We start from the raw sequence: 23,624 nt of genomic DNA on the forward strand, positions 1-23,624 counted from the left end.
ACTTCACTGCCTAATTGGTATGAGGTTTCCAAGTAGTCTTAGTTGAGTAATGCTAAGCTACCCTTCCCCAGGCTGCTTTGGGATGCCTGAGGATTTGCTTCAATGTGATATACAATGATGTGTGTAAAGACTGGCAAGTATTGGTTTAGTTGTAGTGATTCTGTTTGTGCTCAATTATATGCTACAATACAGTTAAATTTATTTTCTGTAGTTAAGTGATGCTGCTGCTATTACTACTTTGGTGCTCTCCTGTTCTCTGTGTGTGTGTGTGTGTGTGTGTGTGTGTGTGTGTGTGTGTGTGTGTGTGTGTGTGTGTGTGTGTGTGTGTGTGTGTGTGTGTACATGGATGCTTAGGTGTGCATGAATGTTGGTGAAAATCTCTTGACAAGTCGAGGGTGAACCAAAACAAGGCAGTACACTTGAACACACTACCTTATGCCTGCCTTTTATAGCTGAATATTACATGACTAAAAGCTGATAGGGACCTCTCATAGGTATGAACATTGCCATGTGTAAAATTTGTTTCTTATTAGAATCTGCACATGCCTCATCAAGTTTCAGTCCATGATGTACAGGCAACCCCGCTTAACGAAGGGGTTACGTTCCTAAAAAACACTTTGTTAAGTGAAACGTTAAGCGAACCGATTATAACCCCTGACTTGAACTTCCACTGAGAGTAAGAATGCATCATAGTACAGTGAAAGGTTTAATGAAAGTAAAAATTATGAAGTTTAACATTTAGGCAGTTAAATTTAATATAAGTCATTATAATGTATACTAATGTATGTATGTACGTAACTTTATAATGTTGATGATCTTAAATTTATGAAGGAGGGAAAGTGAAACTAACCAGCAACCTGTGGAATGTAAACAAAGGCGCATCATTGTACCGCATTTATGTACCACATTTCCACAAGGCTTTCCATTTTATCTATTGTAGAGTCACGAGTTCAGGTGGTTCTTTTAGCTTGCAAGGAAGATACAGTCTCACCAGCCTTCTTAATAGTCTGCTGACTTGAAAATAGTAGAGACGGTATATGGAGTCAAGATGGTGGCCAGCAATGCTATAGTTTTCTCTCCTCTTTCGTGTCTGTGAATAATATCCAGCTTCACTTCCAGAGTAAGAGACTTCCTGGTCTTCTTAGGAACGCTAGGCCACATTGCAGGGTGTTTTGGTGGTAAGTTGAGCGAGTGAAGACGAGCTGCTGCTGACGCTGTTATGTGGTGCGTGTTGTCCACGAGAGGCTTGATCTTGATCTTGATTCTACAGATGTCTCAGGATTTCTCATGAGGCATGCCTTAGTATTTGCAGCTCCTGGTGTATTCAAAAGCTTGTCGGCTTGCGTGATACAGCGGGGCTTTCAAACTTGGAAAAAATTACCTGGATAAAACTTCATTAAAGCGAGTTTGGTGTTCATTAAACGAGCAGATGGTAGTAAAATGAAACCTTCGTTCTAGCGAAATTTCGTTGTGTGAACCTTCGTTAACCGGGGTTGCCTGTACTTGTACATGATGTCTAGTTACCATGTGTTATCGGTCATACACATTTTCTACTTCATTTGTTTTGTGTAGGCTTAAAATGTATTTTCTGTACAAGTTATTTGTGGTAAAGTAGTTTGCTTGTTTTCCCCATCATGTGACTGTGTGATGATCTCAATATTTACCATTTGACAACCTTCATCATCATGATCAGTGCACTCTGCTGTGTACTTGATGTTATTACCTGCTTCAGGATTAATTTATCAGTTTCAATAGGTGGCTACTCACTTAAAAGTTTTTAGAGGGAAAGAGAGAAACCACACTCCGACCAAAAGAGGTACATTTTGCGTAAAATCTTTATATGTATGTAAAAAACTATTAAGACTTGTTATGGACATCTTTCAAATACTCAATCTGATTTTTTTTTGTTATTTTGAATCAAAATACAACTTTTAAAAATTGGTTTTACAATCACTGAGATGCCTGTACCTGAAAAGGGTCAAGAGAATTAACCAAAAGAATGGGGTAAATGTCTCGAAACCTCCCTCTTAAATTTAATAAGTTCAGGTCATAGGTAGATAAAGTACAGAAGCAGGCAGGGGGTTCCAGAACTTACCAGAGAGAGGTATGAATGTTTGAGAATACTGGTTAACTCTCTAATTCAATAGTGATGAGAGAATTAAGAAAGTCTTGTGCAACAAGGCTGCAGGAAGAGGGGAGTTTATGCAGTTTGCTCAGAAGAGGAGTTGGCAGGAAGGTAGCAGTACAAGATAACAAGAGATGCAATTTTGCAGCAGCGAGAAAGAGTTTGGCTTTAGAAATAGAAAAGATAGCTGCGATGCCATCAGGATGAAATAAAGGAAGGAAAAATGAAGCAAATTTTTTTTATATGTTTTAGGCTAGGTGTCAGAAGTCTCGAGGGGGTCAGTTCTTGAAAGATTTTGATATTATTAATTAAGGCACTTTTGGCTAGTTGGAGAACAGACTGGGCATGATTTCAACCATAAATATAGGTGCTGGAAGGTTCAAGTTCCTTTTGTGGACCACCTCTAGTACAGCATGAGAACAAGCCATCTTAAACCAAGGTTTGAAAGCTTTAGGTTGAGAGAAAGAGTGAGGAATGTACACTCACAGCACAAGCTGTTATTGGCTGGCTCTTCCCACTCTACTGTAGCGAGGGAGTTACTTCTCTCAAGCCACAACGACTAATAGCTATCACTTATGTATGATAAGAAGGATAATTTCACTTGGATGGATTTTTTACCCTATTTTGTGGGCCATTCTGGCATCTATGTTCTCTCCTGTCATGATAGGAAGGTTAGGGAAAACAACATAATAAAAGTTCATTTTGGGCCACGAGGTTGCTTACGATGCCACTCTTTTATTTACATATACAGTAAACTCAGCTTAAGTTGGACCCTAATAAGTCAGATATCAGAAAAATCTGATGGTCTATTCCAAGTGCACTGGTAGGCATTTTTTGCATTTTGATTGAGTCATTTTAAGGCATTTTAAATACTGGCTTAAATACCTCTGGTAGCTCTTGCATTGTCTGTGTTTGAGGAGTTGTCCGAGCCATTCTAGGCACAAAGCGGGTGTAAGAGCTGAGGAACAGCTGACACCAAAATAACTTGTTTACACAGCTTATTGTGTGTGTGTGTGTGTGTGTGTGTGTGTGTGTGTGTGTGTGTTTCACTGTTTGATCTGCTGCAGTCTCTGACGAGACAGCCAGACATTACCCTACGGAACGAGCTCAGAGCTCATTATTTCCGATCTTTGGATAGGCCTGAGACCAGGCACACACCACACACTGAGACAACAAGGTCACAACTCCTCGATTTACATCCCGTACCTACTCACTGCTAGGTGAACAGGGACTACACGTGAAAGGAGACACCCAAATATCTCCACCCGGCCGAGGAATTGAACCCCGGTCCTCTGGCTTGTGAAGCCAGCGCTCTAACCACTGAGCTACCGGGCGTGTGTGTGTGTGTGTGTGTGGGGGGGGCATGCGCTACATGTGTGATATATATATATTACACACTTTCATCTTCCTGCACCTTCTTCTCGTACTTCTGAACTTTTATCCCACAGTGAAAAATACAGATCTGAGTGACATGAAAGTTAATCCTATGCTACATGTGTTGATAACAGTTTTGTATAAAGGTGTCACTTGCTTGAATGTTCTGTTAGTGGTGCCTTTTGCTTTAGTTCACCCTCATGTTAGGGCTTGTATTGAGAAGTATATGTACATACTTGTAATTATGAGTGGATACCAGAGATGGAATGAATACAAGAATTGTGTATTAGATATTGATGTTAATACTGAAAATTACCAGTTACCATTACAATGAAACACTGTTAATTTGAATACTAATAATTCATTAAATTATTTACAAATGCATTGTTTTTTTACTTGGAAGTAACTTGATGCAAATCAGCAAAAAACAGTGGTAAAGTTTTGAGTGATTTATGACTGATGACGAACAGAGAAGGGATAAGGAACACAACAATTGTAGTATTGAGAGTCCAGTACAGCTTTTTATAGCAATATTAAAAAGTCAAACTAGCTATGTATACATAAAAAGATTAAAAAATTTCAAGGTCTCAGCCAATAGAAACTATGTGGGGTTTTTTTTATAAAGACCTTGGTGATTGTGAATGGACATATCTTTAGAAGCTGACATTTTTATGTTTTTATTCCTAATAATTAAATATATATTTTTAGATATTTACAAGGGGCCTTGAAGCTGCCAGTTCTCCCATTTGGAAACCCAAAAAGGTCTTTACATCATTGTTGATAGGTAGTTTGGATGTTACTTAACAGTTAATTTTTATAGAATATAAAGAAATAAGACATATTACCTGTCCATGCACAGATCAGGCACAGTAAACTTTATACATGTTTTAATTTCTCCCCATCTTAATCATGTTATTATTTAGGCAGTAATATAAGCAAATGTTATCAAGCAACTTGGTCATGAATGTAATGACCTACTTGAAGGCAAGATCACAGATTTGGAGTCTAAATGCTGACTCGGGATTCCATAAACCTAAATCTTCTGGGCTATCATGTGGATGATAAACAACAAGTATTAGTAACACCATTGGTTTATATTAATTTATTAATTTTCAAATTAACTTCGGAACAATTCTTGACAATAATCTGTTTTCACACTTGTAACCATTTAATTTAAATGCACTTTATATCTTTAAAAGTTAAAGTTTGTAAAATGTTACTGCAATGCCATCAGGAACACCAGTAGCAAGTGCACTCATCACAGCTGTAAGACGTTTAACAGTTGTCAATACAACCAAGTAAAATGACATTATCCAGCAGATCACTTTATACTGGCAGTGAATTCATTATAACTTCCTACATGTAATATTCAGAGACCATTGGAACATCAGAGAATTAATGTACCAATAATCATGCCTCAACCTGCACAATGCAGTTGTTGTCCATTGGCAAGTGGTCACTGAGGCACCTCCAGACACTGGCTTGACACCATGAGAACCTGTACTATATACATCCATCTAAGAAACTAAAGCAGTAAAATACAATGATAGTAAAGTACAATGACAGTGAATTTTACATAATTTACCTCATAATTTGAATATTAAATAGTAGATTTAAATCAGTTAAAAAGTAAGTATACAATATTTAAAATGATATAAGTGTCATTGAGAGTCAAATATCTAATGATTATATACAGAGGGTGTTTGAGTCATGAGTGAGATACGATACATTCCAGAAGGCTAATTGTAAGTCACTTTGCTCATAACTTATAACTTTTCATTAAAATAATAACCCTACACTCTGCAAACAATGTAATGCTTGCTTACTTGATATTTGATACCAAACTTAAAAATTATTTGTCTCAACATGAAAAATTTTCCTTACCATTGATTGTGGTGGACTAGGATGAGAGTTGGAGAAGCAATGAACTTAACAAGTCATCTCATCAGTATCAAATGTTAGTCAAGACTGTTAGAACATCAAATTAAATTGAGATAGTCTTTAGCCCTTTCTTCATTCTAAAGCATTTATTCAAGATGAGTTCCATAGTTCCTTACATTTCTTGAGGTGCAGCACAAAGTTATCCAAAATGTTCTTGCAAACACTTATGAATGGCTCTTAGGCATCTCCTCTTTGATGGCTTCCTTCAGTTCACTGATAGTCTTGAATCTCCCTGTATATACTTGGTTCTTGAGATAGCACCAAAAAAGAAATCTGGGAGGCTAAGGCTATGAGGTTCTCACTCAAAATCAGTCTTGGGATTGACCACACAGCCCCCAAAGTTTACTTTTAGCCAATCTTAGGATCAGTTTGAGGTGTTAGAACTTGCTCCATCTTGCTTGAACTTGAAGTTTCCAAGGATGCCTCTGGCTGAAAAAGTAACCCATACTTTGCACCTAGGAGAGAGTTAGCTGCTTCATTGGATTTGAAGATATCCAAAAGACATTTGTCTTTGAGTTCACTTTTCCTTCAATATAGAATTGGGCTTCGTCTGATGTCCAAAGGAGGTTAAGGAAATCTGAATTCTCCTGGATCTTCTTAAACTTAACTACTATAGCTTTTCTCCACTATTTGCCCAAAGTTGTAAGGGTCTCCTTCATCTGTATTCTGTATGGGTAAGCCCTTATGTCATTTACTAGTACTCTCCAGCAAGCTTCACAAGATATACCAAGGGACTGAATTAATTTGTGCACAGAGTTTCTGAGAATTTACTAAACTGACTCTCACATTCTCAACCAGCTCAGCTGTATGATTCCTGGGACATCCTGAACAGCTTAGGTAGATTTAATTAACCTGCTGCATTTAGATTCTCCATGGTCCCATACTTTTCAAAGTGGTCCACCCAGTTCTAAATTTTGCTTTTGGAGGGGGAGGTCTTCTCACATTTAAACTCATGCTTGAAAATCCTTTGGATTTTCTTGAAAAAGCTTGTTTTGTATAGTCTGGTGCAGCACATTCCTTGCTTGAGCTTCCATTGAAGTCTAATTGTGTTCACAGGAGTTGTTTCTGCCATGTCCTACAAAATAAGTGATTAGAGAATAGAAATCCTGTACCACTGAATCATTGTTATCTGTTACAGAAAAGTATTCAAGCACTTAAAAAAAAGAAAGTAAGATCTTTTGTTGATTACAGCAATAGATGCTGTTAAAAAAATTTGAGTTTCATTTTTTTAGGCAAAGTAAGTTAGCTACTTCAACATAACATCATATTAAAGTATTAGTCCTACTTATGGCTTTTGTGAGAGTTAATCTTGGGTAATGTATAAAAAATTATGGTTTCATTTAACATTAGTCAAGTTTAATACAAGAAAATGGCCTCATAAGACTGAAACAAAATAGTCAGTGCAAACAAACAGATTAATGAAAAAAATTAATAAGTACAAATCGTTTGGATAAAATTTTCAATTTGAATAAATAACTAATTTAAATCTAATGAATCATTATTTATTTTACTTTATTCATTTATATATTTATTATCATATATTTTTTTTTCTACCCTGCTTTAGAAACTGGTAACTTGAGGAATTAAAAATGCTCTATCAACTTCCCTATTTTAAAAGAAGTACAAAGTCCTCAGGGAGAGTTCCCAGCCCTTTCACCTCACTTTGATGCAAGTTGAGTTCCCTTGTATTCATCTTGAAATGTTCCTTGTTCATTGATTTATTAAAGCACTTTCTACAAGCAGGAAGGTAATGAGTGCTGATTGAGCTTTGACAGTTATTCTCAGTGCATTGCAAGATTTGTTATCATGAAGTGATCAGACATTGCCAGACACTTGACAGCAGCATATGGCATATTTAAAGTAAGCATGAGGATTGTATGAGCTATTCCAAATGGTACTACTATGTCAGCATCTTTTCTGATGATCCCATGATTGTGACAAGTCTTTTTTCCCAACATCTTCAAAGGTTGTGCTCATAGAGGATGACTTAACTTATCATCCTCTTTCAGTGATGTTGTAGCCTTCTTGGAACATAAGTGGCATTCATAACATCTCATCCAAATTCATTGGTTTTACTATTGTAAGCATGTTATTTAATTTCAAAGTTTTTTGTTGGTGTATTCTTGAATTTTCAAGTAATTTGGTGTTTGTTCTCTGTTCAAGTTTGAGATTCACAGCAACTTGACATACAAGAGAATTTATTAACTTGAACACCAAAAATTACATAAAAACAGATCCTAATAATAATAGAGATACATCACACTGTATGCAGACAAACTGAAGTTAAAAACTGTGTTCCTTTGCTACATGACAGTCTAGAAATTATTTATTATACTAGCTCCCTAATCCACACTCCAACCTCTACTTCTGATTAAGTGTTCAAGTCAAAATGCTGAAAAAGAGGAAGGAGGACAATACACTAGCCCAAAGTACTAACTGGATACAAGCTATTTCAGAACATGCAATAAAGGACTGCTCCAGCACCAATGGTGACAGCATGACAGATTGTAGTCATTATACAAGGACAAATTAGAATTCCTGATAAAGAGATGAATCAATATTTGCAGATAAATTAGGTATGAAACCTGATTTAAGAAATATTGTTATTCTTTATCAATGATGTCACTTTATTAGCTGCCATATATTTGGAAATATTAGGGTTGTAGGATGACAGCCACAAAGATATATGAAAATTCCTACAGTCCCTGTTGTGATCTTTTTTCAGCAGCCTGATTTTGAGGAAAACCTATCAGAGGCACATATTGATTGCCAAACCATACTTATATTAAACAGAATCATCATAGTTAGTGGCTTGGGACAATCACTGGAGTTATGAAGTTGCATCACATTTTCTTTTCTTTGTACACTATGCTGCTGAAATTTCCTTTCTTAGTAACAATGGCTGCTATATTTATTGTACTACCTTCAGTAACCATCAGCATCATTGAGCATACCTCCCATCTACTGAGCCTGTCATGTAGATAGTGACATTTGTGGGCATGCCTAGTAAAATTTGCAACCTTCTGTGCTGTCCGCCAGGTATGTCTTTAGAAGTCAAAGGGAGACAAGAATATATAATAACATATGTAATGTGATTACCAAAAAATTTCACTGGTAATGATCTTACAATTTGAAGCTAAAGACCAGTGATGACTTCCGTCATGAGACATGGCTGGAAAAATTGGTGTTGGCAACTTTGAATTGCTCATATACCTATGTAATACAACAAAAGTATGGTACCATTGTGTAATTACAGATTTGCATATATTCACAACATGACTACATGCATGTCTGTGCATATATGTATATGTATCTACACAGCTGTCTTAGTTTTAGTATGCATGATTGTGCTTAATATTGTACACATGCACATTGCATGTTGACATTTGGATGTGTGTAGCTACCTACAGACATATTTGCAGATGAATTTTTATATAACATGTTTCCACTGATGTCTTTACATTCTTTCACACACACACACACACACACATACACACACAGATGGGGTTTTATCAAGTAAATTACAATTAAGAGATTACATAAAGAAAGAAGAAACAGATATTGTATGCCTGGTTGAAACAAAATTAAATGAGGCAATAAAAAAATACATAGATAATAGGTATAATATATGGAGGAGAGCACAGAGTGGGTAAAGGAGGAGGAGGAGTCATGATGATGTTAGGGAAAGAGATGGTGGTAAATCAAGTGGAGTTTGGGGAAGGAAAATCAGAAGTACTGTATATTAAGATACATATTAATAAAAAAAGAGTTAACAATCATTGGAACATATGTGCCACCAAAAACAAATTCATGGACCAATCAAGAATATAAAGACATGATAGATGACACAATAAGGAGTCTAACGAGAATCATTAAAGAAAGGAGAAAAGTGATATTAGTAGGAGATTTCAACTGTAAGGAGGTGGACTGGGAAAATTATGAAAGTGGTATGGGGAAGAAGCCTGGGGAGAAAGATTCCTGAACCTAATGATAGATAATATGATGGAGCAAAGAGTAAAGGAAATCACAAGATTAAGAGGAAACGATGAGCCAGCGAGATTGGACCTATAGTTTTTACAAATGAACGAAGATATAAGATATAATTGCCCATTGGGAAAGAGTGACCATGTAATATTAGAAATGGATATAGAAGAGGGAAAGGAAGATAGAGATGAATCATACAAAGGAGACCGATTAAACTACAGAAAGGCTGATATTGAGAATCTCAAGAACTATTTTAAAACGTAAACTGGGAGGAGATGGAAAACTCAGAGAGGGTGCAAGAGAAATATAACTTATTTTTGGAAATATACAAAACAGGAGTCAGGGAATATGTCCCGAAATATAGACCTAAAGAAGAAGGAAAGAAAGATTGGTTTAATGCAAGGTGTGCTAGGGCAAAGGAGAAAAGAGATGGAGCATGGAAAAGGTGGAGGAGAAATAGAAATCCAGAAAATAAGGAAAACTTCAAAACAGCAAGAAATGAATATGCTAAGGTGAGGAAGGAAGAAGAAAGGAACTATGAAAAGGACATTGTCGAAAAATGTAAGGAACAACCAAAATTGTTCTATAGATTCATAAATGGAAAAATAAGGCACAAAGAAACAATAAAAAGGTTAAAAGGAGAGAACGAGATGGTGGAAGACCCAAAAAGTATGGCAGAACTGTTAAGTAGTAAATTTCAAGTGATCTTTACTAAGGAATCCAAATTCGAAAGACCACAGGGTAATAGAGAGACCGTCTATATGAGAAATTAAAGTAACCAAGCTTGAAATAAAAGAGTTGATGACGGAATTAGATGAAGAGAAGGCAATGGGACCGGATGAAGTCTCGGCAGAATATTAAAAGAATGTAAGGAAGAACTAGCAAGTCATAAAATGCTCAATAGAAAATGGAACAGTACCAGTAGAATGGAAAAGAGCTGAGGTGGTTCCCATATATAAGAAAGGAAGGAAGGAAGAACCTTTAAATTATAGGCCAGTATCACTAACTAGTATAATATGCAAGATGTGTGAAAGAGTAATAAAGAAACAATGGATCAAGTATCTTGAAGACAACAAATTATTATCAAATAGCCAATTTGGTTTTAGAAAAGGTCGGTCGTGTGTAACAAATTTACTGAGTTTCTACTCTAGAATAGTTGATAGAGTACAGGAGAGAGAGGATGGATTGACTATATTTATTTGGATTTTAAAAGGGCATTTGATAAAGTGCCACATGAAAGATTACTGTGGAAGTTAGAGGAGAAGGGTGACTTAAAAGGAAGCACATTGAGATGGATGGAAAATTATTTGAGGAGGAGAGAAATAAGGACAGTAGTTAAATATATGAAGTCCAAGTGGAGAGCAGTAGAAAGTGGAGTGCCACAGGGGTCAGTATTGGCACCAATACTTTTCTCATATATATAAACGACATGCCAGAGGAGTGAACAGCTACATAAATCTGTTTGCAGACGATGCGAAACTGTGCAGAGTTATAAGGCAAAAAGAGGAGGGTAATGAAATACTGCAGGAAGACTTAAACAAAATCTGGAAATGGAGTAAAAAATGGGAGATGGAATTCAATGTGGACAAAAGCCATGTCATGGAAATGGGAAAGAGTGAAAGACGACCAGTGGGAATCTATAAGATGAGAGATGGAGTAGAACTAGAAAAAGTCAAAAAGGAAAAGGACTTGGGAGTGACGATGGAAGAAAATAATCAACCGGTAAGCCATATTGATAGAATTTTCAGAGAGACATATAATTTGCTAAGGAATATTGGAATAACATTTCAGTATATGGACAAAGAAATGATGAAGAAACTGATAAGTACTATAATAAGACCCAGATTGGAATATGCAGGAGTAGTGTGGACCCTCACAAAAAGAAACACATAAGGAAATTGGAGAGACTACAAAAAATGGCTACAAGAATGGTTCCAGAATTTGAAGGGATGACATATGAGGAGAGACTAAAGGCTATGGATCTACCAACCTTGGAACAGAGAAGAGAGAGGGATCTGATACAAGTTTATAAATTGATCAATGGAATGGACCAAGTGGATAATGAGAAACTGATCCTGAGAGAAGAATATGACATTCGAAGCACAAGATCGCATAGTAAGAAGCTGAGGAAGGAAGATGTCTGAGAGATGTTAAAAATATAGTTTCCGCAAAGATGTGTTGAGACGTGGAACAGTTTGAATGGAAAAGTAAGTAGTGTCTGCAACGAGTATGCATAGTTTTAAAGAAAGATTGGATAAGTGTAGATATGGAGACGGGGCCACACGTGCATAAAGCCCAGGCCCTGTAAAACTACAACTAGGTAAATACACACACACACACACACACACACACACACACACACACACACACACACTGTTTGATCTGCTGCAGTCTCTGACGAGACAGCCAGACGTTACCCTACAGAGCGAGCTCAGAGCTCATTATTTCCGATCTTCGGATAGGCCTGAGACCAGGCACACACGCCTTTCCGCTCTCAGAACTTGAACCCAGATCCTCTCGGTTGTAAGGAGTGTGTGCTAACCACTACACTACATGGTGTGTGTGTGTGTGTGTGTGTGTGTGTGTGTGTGTGTGTGTGTAAGTTTGCACAAGTTATCTAATCTTTCCTCAGACAATGAACTAGTAATGTCGGGATTTTTGTGGGAAACTAGTACTAGAAGTACAAGGAAAGTAAGAAAAGAGAGTTTGATTTTGTGCAGACCCACAACCTTTATCCAAAATCTGAAACTGTCTGAAAATCCTTTTATTTCTCTTTTTCATGGATGGCATGTACATCCTAAATCCTGCATTCACCGAAGTGATTACCAGAAGCTAATGGTTCATTGAATTATTTTTATTAAAAGTAAAAATTTATTAAGTTAGGTGATACATCTGAAATGGCTGAGGGAATGGCTTTAGGCCAATGTGATATTTTGCCACCACTGCTGTCTGCTAAGAAAAGAAGAAGAAAAAAAATAAAATAAATAAATGAAAAAATAAAATGGTAAAGTTTTTTTTCATTCTAATAGAAATCAATATTTTATAAAGATTAAAAATTTGTATTGTCATTTAAGACATCTTTTGTGTTCTAAACCTGCGACCATTATGGCAGACAGTGACAGCACTGTCTGCTAGTTAGCTTGTAAACAAAGAAATGTGTAATGGTCAATAATGTTAAACTTGTTCCAACACTCTTGCTTTTCTCATTACCAAAAACAACTTTGTTTATTCTGGGAAAGAAAAAAAAAAAAAAAATGGTGGCAAGAAGAGGACTAAAGGTTGTGAATACATATATAGGAGCCCAAACACTCTTTTTTTCTTTTCTTTTTTCATTTCTGTAAGCATTCTTTTTGCCCAGGTATATATATATATATATATATATATATATATATATATATATATATATATATATATATATATATATATATATTACAAAACTCACTTATGATTGCAATCAAGTAAAGCAAAAAGGGCAAGATGATCCACAACAACATACCATTTAAAGCAGTACAGTGGTACATGATATGATAGCACCGTCACTGTATGAAACATGTTACGACTGGAAAGCAGAATTTTCTGCTGCTGTATGTAGGATATGACAGGGAATTTGTCAGCTGTGATAAATGAAAGAATACTAATCATAGAGATGTGTTGTACATAGCAAAACAGTGAGTGCTTGGCTTAAAAAACTAATTTATGGAGGCGGTGGCATAGTGCATAAGGTGGTGAGCGTGGGATCAGGCAGATGACCACGCGTAGGTTCGAATCCCACCACATATTGCCTTGTTCCTTTGTCATTTGTCAAGTGGTTTAAAGTTACCTACATGTCACCATGATACCCAGGTTCTAGGTGGTTACACCAAAGATGCACTTGGGTGGTGATATGGGCCCTAATATGAGTACCACTATAAATAAAATTGCCAGTGGCACTAATGAGTGGAAGCTTAACAGCACTTCCAATACTTTTCAAATTACCTACAGGACATAAAAAAAAACAAGTAAATCCACGTACGTGCACACACACACACACACACACACGCCCGGTGGCTCAGTGGTTAGAGCGCTGGCTTCACAAGCCAGAGGACCGGGGTTCGATTCCCCGGCCGGGTGGAGATATTTGGGTGTGTCTCCTTTCACGTGTAGCCTCTGTTCACCTAGCAGTGAGTAGGTACGGGTTGTAAATCGAGGAGTTGTGACCTTGTTGTCCCGGTGTGTGGTGTGTGCCTGGTCTCAGGCCTATCCGAAGATCGGAAATAATGAGCTCTGAGCTCGTTCCGTAGGGTAACGTCTGGCTGTCTCATCAGAGACTGCAGCAGATCAAACAGTGAAACACACACACACACACCAGGCCCTGTAAAACTACAACTAGGTAAATACACACACACACACACACACACACACACACACACACACACACACACACACACACACACACACACATAGATAGGAAACTATATGGAAAAGATAGACAGATAAGACCTGGTATTATTGACTGAAGATGGAGATGGATGCATGAGAGGACACTCCAAGATCATAAAGTCAATGTTTGAGGAACATTATAAAGTTTAGTTTTCCACACAGGACAGTGCATATCTTGAATGGATTGAGTGAAGAGATTGTAACAGAAGAAAATGTGTATAAATTTAAGGAAAAGTTGGATAAAAATAGATATGGAGACATGTTACTATGAGCCTCGCTCAAATCCTGTAATATACAACTAGGTAACACCCACACATTCACACAAAAAAAATAGGAGAACAATTAAGTAAAATACACATTTAATGATGTTATCCCACATCCACACAAGCAGGCAATGGCTGACATACAAACATTATTGTATTTCTTTTCACTGCATACATTTTACTTTTTCCATGTGACTGAGCAATTTTCAGTGAATGTAAAGAGTTCACAGGTAAAGCATTGAATTGCTCTCGAGCTCACAGCTCATACAGGGCACAGTCAAAGTTTGTATACTTACCTGGTAAGGACAATGCCTACTGATCTGGTAATATAGCTAAAACGTGAGATTTACACATTCAGTGTTCAGTGCCTACTAGGCATATGTAATAAGAATAAATGAAGGAAAGAAAACTAGGAAATAAATATGTGCATCAACTATTAAAACCTTAGTTGTCTTAAAACAAACCAGTTAGTAACACTGAAGCAGACATCCTCTAAATACCTCATGTTTTACTATACTATGGTGTTCTGCTTCAACATCTACATAGCTGCTTTCCAGCTATACCTACCCCAACTATAATCAATGATGAAAGTAAGAAGCTAACACTTGGGTTCTTTGAAGCCTCCTACTACCCTGACTACTAAGTCTCATCCCTATCATCATCTGACTTTGCAACAATGGTATTTATTCTTTTTGATCCATGGCTTCATACCACATTGGCAGATTTACTTGATCAATCCAATCCAGCCTCAATAAAGTTTATCATAAATAGCATTCATTGTATTAGTGATATGCAATTGCCTGAGCTGTGGATGAATCTTAAAGAATTAGGTAAGAATTTTGAAGGGAAAAAAATAACTAACTAACATTCTTTAGCCCTGTTGTCAGCACCACAAAGCAATGACAAAATTTGACTTGATCATGGTAGGTAGCCATTTCAATTAGTTCCTTCCCATAACATCTTGCATGTACTGAACTTTCATGATGATCATGACTAATGTTTAGTTGTGCAAAGTCAATATATTATCTGATAAAAACTATTTTCAATGTTATTCTTTTATTTATGGATTGAAAATATTTTCTGCATGTAGTTATATTATATAACTTTTGTGCCCTAGAAAACAAAACAAGAAAATAGTATGTGAAAGTACACAATTTACTAATTTATGTATTGTAATTTTTTTTTTTACGAAAAAAAAAAAAAAAAAAAAAAACCAGCTGATCACACATTTTACATCTATTGGTAGTAACAACTCATGAGAAACTTGAGAAGGGACAGCAGTGGTAGCTGCAAGTTTTGAAACCTAGATATTACAATGATGCAATTATGTATGTAAGACATCCTTTGCTTGTATATCTTGATTATTTTATGTTGGTCATGATGTTTATGAGAAAGTCTGGAAAACAAGAATGTGTAATTCAGTTCCTTCACAGAATTGAATGAAAATTCCTACCTCAAAATAAGTTGATTATTATTGGACTAGTGGAAATACTGTAAATGTATTTTTTACTGGTCTTCTGGAAATAAACTTATTTTTGGCAGTTATTATTGGACTAGTGGAAATACTGTAAATGTATTTTTTACTGGTCTTCTGGAAATAAACTTATTTTTGGCAGTGTTCAGCTCTAAAATTAGTGTGGATTACTTAAATATCTTTGTATTCCAGAGACCTTCTCCAGACCTTTGAATATAGTAAGTCACCATTAAGGTTTGCCTGCACAAATATGTTCACAGCCCTCACAGTTAAACAGATTGTGGATTCTTCCTAATGTACTGTCTTTCTCAGGAGAATGTTTTACTTTTCCACACCACATAACAGAAATTTCACTAGAAAATGTCACCTATATTTACAAACTGCACTACAAATATTCCTCACATTGTATCATTGCACAGTTAGTGGCACCCAGTCACACTTGACAGACTCAAATTATGATTATTGTTACAGTAGAGTCCCTGCATTCATGACCAGTTAGTTGTGATTCCTCATGTATGACTGAAAATGTGAATGCACATAGTTCATATATTATTTCAGAAATGTATGTATGTATATTGGGAAATGTATTTTGGTAAGAGGTATTTGTGTGACAAAGGTGGATCTGTTGTCAATCCACAGTCATAGCATTGTATGTTGTCTTTTCTGAGCTGCTGTTCTTTTCTCTTTCTTTTTACTGAAGAGTCAGACCATTTCTCCTCTTGAGAGAAGACTGACAAAGTCTGACAGGGTAGGAAAGTGGAAGTCAGTCATCTGGTTCTGGATTAGGAGAGTCCAGAATGATTTCTGAATGTTAAGTTTTCTTTCCACTGGAGCCAAGAAAGATACTTGCATAACATTGTAAACATTGCATTGTTGTTTACTTAGTGTACAAAATGCAGGAACATGATGCTACAAATGTTTTTTTCTATAAACAAAAGCACACAGTGGATTTGTTAAAGTTAAATTCTCAGCCATCACCATTTACATAGAATCTTCAACACAAGTCTTTCTAGTGCTTGCACTTTTCCTCTAACATCAGTACATACTTTCTTCTCAGGCTTAGATCCCTGATCAGTCTTCCCAATGCAAAGACACTGTAGGAGGTTTGATTGATATCTTGGGAAGTATCAGCCTGATGGGCACCCAGTGGCCAAGCCATCAGGTTCGCTTCACATGAGCAGTAATATCAATACATGTGTGTAGCATGTCCTCAACACAAGCATTTTTTTTTTCCTGCATGATTCATCTGCAGAAAAGCACAGAAATCTTACCAAAAAATGTATATAGTTGAAGTTCACAGGTATTGGGTTCATGGATGCAGGGGCTCTGGTGTTTATTATGTAGCTTAATGGAGATTTTTTAGATCCAATAATGACAGGATTACTTTGAAGCATCAAATATGGAGGAAAATGTAGTAGATGCAGAACATAAATCTCCATTACATACATACCAGGTGCTAAGGATAAGTTTATGTAGAATCTATTGGTAATTATTTATTTTACCATAAATGATCAATAAATGTAATGAGATAATGCAAATAAGAAATACAAAGTGTTTGGTTAGTATAAGGAGAAAGAAAAAAATTTAATGGTGCTGGACTTTGTAAAATGTTTTGATATCAGTTGAACATGTGGAAATGTGTGCTGCTGGTTGGTTATGAGTGAAAGCTTCAGGGATAAATTGTTTTGATAACAATGAACTATATGGAAATATATTTACTATTGGTCTGTTAGAAGTGAAAGCTTCAGGGAGATTCATTCAAATTATGATCTTTGTAATGATGGAGAATGAATGCCATAGTTTGGATAAGCATTGTGAACCATATTGATTTAAAACTTTTTAGTACTGAATATTGGTGTGAAAGGAGAGGATGGTTATGTTCTAAGCTAGTATAAATAATGGTGTCAGGATTATTTACTGATCTGTGTTTCATAAATCCCATGTATATATTGTAAATAAATCACTACTGTGTATAATGATTGTGTATGATCTATCACAAAAAAAAGGTATTAAGATTATTTATGCATTGTTGAGTTGTGCCTTTTACATTTGACATAGGGAAAGAAAGAAAGGCAAAAGATATAACATCAAGAGAGTGAGCAAGGATAGGCACATCACGCATAGCAAATATCTTCCCAAGTTACTATGACATTTTGCTATGCCATGAGGTTATCCTTTCTTAATTAATATTGCCAGTTAATTTAAGTCATTGCAAAGTCAGAATCAATCCAGACCCCTGAGATTGCCCATTAGATTTTTCTAACAATTCTTTCATTTTCTTATAAATTAGCATGTGCTAAGTCCTAGGAGGTGAACAGGAGGGGTGGGTGACTTCCTCATCTTTTCCTGTTCCTCCTTTCTCTCTCTTCCATATCTCTAATTATGCACTGTAGCTGTCAAAAGCATGTGGTGTAGCAGTGGCTCACTTAGTTATTACCAGACTTAACATATATGTACAGTGGTTGCAAAAAAGAAAGTATACATTTTCACCGCAATAAAAAAGTACACACGCAAAAATCCATGTAGTGTTTATTTGCGTTCCCACCACCAGCAGAGTGGATGGAGCTAGTGATGATGTTGGTCAGCTAGAGCATCCCTCTATTCATTGTTTCTTACCACACCAGGCCTCAATGTGCATCTAGCACTTCTACAGAGAGGGTTTTTGTCACGCTGCTCCTGAGCGCCCTTATTTGCTACTTGCGCACCAACTTCGACGTGCTGCCAGACACCCCACATTCATTATTATGGGTTATGCACAGTTGTCTCTTCAAGATAAAACCCTAGCCTTTGCCCTACTAGTTGAAGGCTGGTCTGTCATACGCATAGTGGCAGAATTAAAGGTGACTAGGAGGACCATTTACAAGTTAAAAACTGCAGCAGAGAACCTCAGTCTTGGTGCAGTACCAGCTAGAAAACCAGGCTCTGGGACACTGAAGAGAGGTGAAGGAAGACTCTTCGATTACAGCCATCAGCATGAAAGAGAAACCACTCAACCTCCTGCAGAACATCTTGGTGCGAACTATTCAACAACACCTTCAGAAGGATTTAAAATTGCCAGCAAGCAGCGCCGCCAAGAAACCACTTCTGATGGAGGCTATGAAGAAGCAACGTCTGGATTTCTGCCAGAAATCCAAGGAGTGGACATCTGCAGACTGCCCGAAAGTATGTTAAGCGATGAAAGCACGTTCTGGCTAGTTAGGGGTGACTCCAAGGTCATGAGGAAACCCAGTAATGTGTCCCATTATGACCCTCGCTACACTGTCAAAATGGTCAAACACCCAGACAGTGTTATGGTGTGGGGTGCATTCACTGGTCATATGGGCTCTGTTGGACTCTATTTTCTTCCTAAGAACGTGACAAGGAAGGCAACTAATTATATTGATGTCTTGAAGGAGCACATGCTGACATTTTGGAGCATTCATGGAGCAGAATATTTTATGCACGACTTAGCACCAGCACATAAGTCCAAGATTGTCAAGGAGTTCATGGTGAAATAAGAACACGTGTTCTCGACTGGCCAGGTAACTCCCCAGACCTCAACCCCACCAAAAACGCCTAGTAAGTAATAAAGACAGCTTCGTGCCCTGGCAGCATCAAGAACTTGACAAAGGAGCTGAAAAAGATATGGATCTACTTCTATGCCTCCTACTTTTCCAGCATTGCTGCTTCCATGCCCTGGAGGATCCAGAGTGTTCTGAAGTCCAAGGGGAATACATCCAAATACTAATTATAAGATAAAAATCTAAATAAAACTGCCCTATTTTGTATTGTATAGTTTTACTAACCAAAATTCAGTGATGTATACTTTTTTTGCAGCCATTGTGTATTATATATATATATATATATATATATATATATATATATATATATATATATATATATATATATATATATATATATATATATATATATTACTTTGCTAAAGCAATAAGCTCCTTCTGTTATAGGTTAGGATGTATTTCCTAAAGTTAATATGAAGCTGAATTGATCTACTGGCAAAAATATTAGAGACTAGAACAGCCTCCCTCTTGCTCTGTCCTGATGTTACCATATAAAGGTCTATAATATAAATACACTACAAAATAGAAAAAAAAAAATGCTACAAAATCATAAGCAATAACAAGCCATGTTGCCTACCAAGTGGTGGGGCATTTAAAGAGACCTTTAAAGTGCGTAAATAACGGTGATTTAAACATATAAGGAATTAAGATAGGAACTTGCCATTTTTACAGAAAACTGTAGATATTTCAAGGGTAACAGCAGTATTAATTACTCAATTTTGAGGATTGGGTAAAAAATCACGTTTTTTTTAACGTCACCTCCCCTTAAATGCAACTGGCTCCACTGCTCTGAATAGATTGGCAGACATGGTAAAGAATTGAAGTTTACACAACACTATAGAATCATTATGTAGCATTATACTTAATATGACAAACAGAGATTAAAACAGAAAAAAATGTGCATTGAAGAATTTTGTTCTGATAATGTATCTAAAAAACTGTGATTATATGACATTTCTGAGGACAGAATTTGATTAGTGAGGAAGAACAAATGAATTAAATGTTTCAGAGATAATATAAATAGAGACCTAACATAAAAAAAATAACACACAAAGTTAAATACTCTCAATTCTCCGCTATTATGCCTAATTGGTGCATCTATCACTACACGATAGCTGAAATTGCAATAGCCAAAGTGAAGAACCTATAGTAATAATTCAAATTAACACAAGGACCTCCAAGTTGTCATTTTTTGTCACTTTTTGCTCAGCTTTTATACCATATAACAGTATAAAAATGAAGAAATAATAGAGTATGAAAAAAATTACCTAATCAAGAATAATAACAACATAATAAGCAATTATAATAACAACATGAATAAAATGCTCCTTGCTGTTGCTAGATACTTATAATTTTTTTCCAAAAGCACTTGCTGCTGCTCTATTTTCATGCTCCTTGGCATAATCTACCACTTGTACTGTTATCACTACACTATCAAGTGACATCATAATCTGGATATTTTTTAATAAAAGGCATGCGATAGCAGTAATTTTGTGTGCGATATAGAAATATAAGTAGCTTTTTAAGTATGAGCGATAGCGGTAAAATGCGATGACGGAAGACGCAATAGCAAAGGGTTAATTAAGCGTATGCACAATTAAAAAGATAATTGTAAAATAATTCTATTCTGAAGAGTATGTATGGAAGAGAAGCTAAAAGTCACAATTATTTCCATTAGATAATAACATACAAGTGTATCTGATTTGTTAATGGATAAAGTTAGGTTTTCATTGAACTTTTTCCATGGAGGATGGCAAGGGCCAAGACACATACCCTGCTGCTTACCATGTCATGTTCAGCAGAGAGAAAAGAGAAGAACTTCTTCAGGAACGAGAGAAAGAGGGACTGGAATCTCGTGGTCTTTCTATTTAAGAAAAGAAAATTTTAAAAAGTTAATTAAATGCCATCATCACTACATAATCCATTACCTATAAAATTTTTCAAAGCATCACAAAATATGTTGATGCCCATTGATTTCTTTGCATTTCTTTCAATATTTATTGAGTAAGCCCTTGTCAGTCTTCTCACCTAAAAAAGATAGGAGGATATTTCTGTATGTGCAAATGTCAGTGGCAACAGATTAAGTAAACCATCTGGTAATCACAAATGTTACTCACTTGAACAAGTTCCAGCATAAACCTTGAAGTCATCCAGTGTGAAGCCTCCATTGAAGGAGACTCCCTCAAAGACCACCTGGAAGCGAGTGCTGGCCAGCAGCTGCACCTGTCCAAATAACCATCCTACTGGGTCTCCTAAGATGTGACTCCACACCTGCAAAAACAAAGATACACTACACATCCCATCTCATGGGAACTCTCAAGTTGACACAAGATTTTGACAATTTTGTACATCAAAATACCATTGATAAAAAAAAGCAAACACTGGCAAACAATTTTGAAGATCAAACAATATGCAATTTTACCAAATAAAATCCTTAATGTAGCTAATTATTTACAGTTCTTAAAATAGTTTAGCTGATACAACACCCTACCTCTAGATAATGAAGTGAGACTCAATGAATAAGTTTCCCATGATCACAATAATGATGACTATAATTTATCATATTGCACTATCTATGTAGTATTTTCTTCAAATTTGATCAAAAGTAAATGAAAAGATAATTCTATTGAAGCAAAAACTAAGGGCACAGCAAAATTCAATAAATAAACCCAGAAAAGAAAAACAATATAAAATTGTCAAGTTTTCACATATTCTCTCACCCGAATGTCACTTGATAGATCTGTTAGAAGTTGTTCAGGGAAGGAACGTAGCTGGGAAGGTCGCAAGTAAATACTAAGACTAGTGTTTGGATCTGCCCCAAAACCAGCAAACCAGAATGTGAAGCACAGAGGAGAACGGTCTGGCATTGGCTCCACAACAGGTGACACAAGTTGAAGCCGCTGAGTTCGTCCTCCAAGGTTGAACACGTCAAAGTAGATGTAGCCAGCTAAGTGATGAGATTGGGCATTAGTATAAATTTCTCTCTCTCTCTCTCTCTGCCTTTCTTGGTCCACATATGAACACTATGGTGACAAGACCTGGCTGTTCCAGCCTTTTAGACTTTGCTTTACCAAAACAAGACACAAAAGTTAATACCAAACTTTTCCAACAACACAGTGGTTTGATGAATAAATTAACACATTTCTGCCATAATTATTTTAAGGAATAACCTATGAAATTTGTCAACATGTACATGTGCGTACTTACATAACTTTCATAAGTACAAAGAAATTTCTGTAAATATTGACACCTGTTAGAATTTTAACCAACAAAAACTACAACATAAACCCCATACAATGTTAAGGAAGTCATTGTTCTTATTAAATCCTTAATCTTTGCTAGTAAGATCTTAGTGCATTTCAATTACCTGGGGCTCCATAAGTGTGGTCATGCATGTTAAGAGGACGTCGCACAGCAGAAGAAAGTGTCCAAGTAAAATCTCGATCTGAAGTAAGATTTGTCCAGCCACAGGAGCCCCGAGTGAAAGTACAATCTCCAGCTCGCACTACAGCAGCCTCGGGCACAGCTGAAAGGTAAAACAAAGGTGGGAAAAGGCTGTGATAATGGCTGCAGGTAGAATAATCTCATTTATAACAGTAAAATTTTGAAAAAAAAAAAAAAGAATGGAAATAAATAGAAATTGAAGATATGTGTATTGTAATAAAAGCTGGAGGGTGATTAGTGAGAAATATGACTAGGCAGTAGAAAATGGAGGAAATAGAGACAGGAAATTGAAAAATGAGGGACTACATGTGACAAAGTTGAAAATGCATAATACAACTAGAATCATTATGTTGCTGTGTTAACATGCTACTCTATCAGTATCAGTACCAACCATTCTGTGTCATAATGTTCTCTGGCTGATATATCTTTTCTTGCAGTCTATGGGAAAAATGTGTTCACCTATGGGTTTTCTCATACCTCAATTTCAAGCTCGACTGCTCCAAGTGGCAGAAAGTTGATCATGCTAAGTTGGAGACACTAAAGTTGTGATACATTCCACTATCCTGCTGGAGCACAGACTTCCTAGTTTATCTAGTTTAGAGGTCTTCATAGGTCACCCTCAGCACGTGATGAACAAAATAAATAAATGAATGGAAAGTGATGTTGTGATGTGCTAAAAATATTGAAACAAAACTGATTATTCAGTGGTGACATACATGAAGCAAGACAACAAAATTCAATGATAACGCAGAACAGAAAAAGAATGCTGAATGAAATGAACGCAAGAGATCTAGATATGCTAAGGTTGAAAGGGATAAGTGAGGCCAGGGCCATCCCTTGGCATAGGCCATATAGGTGGTCGCCTAGGGCGCCATCTGCTGGACAGGTACTGCCGCAGCATCCCTCAGAGGGGGGAAAATATATATATATATTAATAATAATTTGCAGTGCCTATTGGCCATTTCCCTTAGTGTTCTGTCTTCAAAACAACAAATAAAACAAAAGGAAAATATTAACAAAAAGACAAGCTCGTCACTTCT

At 36.4% G+C, this 23,624-nt stretch overlaps 1 protein-coding gene and 1 non-coding gene across 2 annotated transcripts in view; one reads left to right on the plus strand and one right to left on the minus strand.

The window, feature by feature from the left end:
- Window positions 1–4,007: 4,007 nt before the first annotated feature.
- The window catches only part of LOC123520489 (MAM and LDL-receptor class A domain-containing protein 1-like), a 52,892-nt gene continuing 33,275 nt past the window's right edge, over window positions 4,008–23,624 (minus strand). Inside the window, exons 14-18 of the mRNA XM_045282758.1 lie at window positions 22,508–22,666; window positions 21,861–22,087; window positions 21,258–21,411; window positions 20,926–21,004; window positions 4,008–6,515 (exon numbers count right to left, since the gene is read on the minus strand). Coding sequence (XP_045138693.1) covers window positions 20,964–21,004; window positions 21,258–21,411; window positions 21,861–22,087; window positions 22,508–22,666 — 581 coding nt within the window. The 3' untranslated portion in view covers window positions 4,008–6,515; window positions 20,926–20,963. The remainder of the gene's footprint in view (window positions 6,516–20,925; window positions 21,005–21,257; window positions 21,412–21,860; window positions 22,088–22,507; window positions 22,667–23,624) is intronic.
- Window positions 13,462–13,535, plus strand: Trnav-cac. The gene has a single exon. It is a non-coding gene; the product is annotated as a tRNA-Val (tRNA).

This window comes from Portunus trituberculatus, chromosome 47 (genome assembly GCF_017591435.1).
Source record: "Portunus trituberculatus isolate SZX2019 chromosome 47, ASM1759143v1, whole genome shotgun sequence".
NCBI classification, from domain to species: domain Eukaryota; kingdom Metazoa; phylum Arthropoda; class Malacostraca; order Decapoda; family Portunidae; genus Portunus; species Portunus trituberculatus.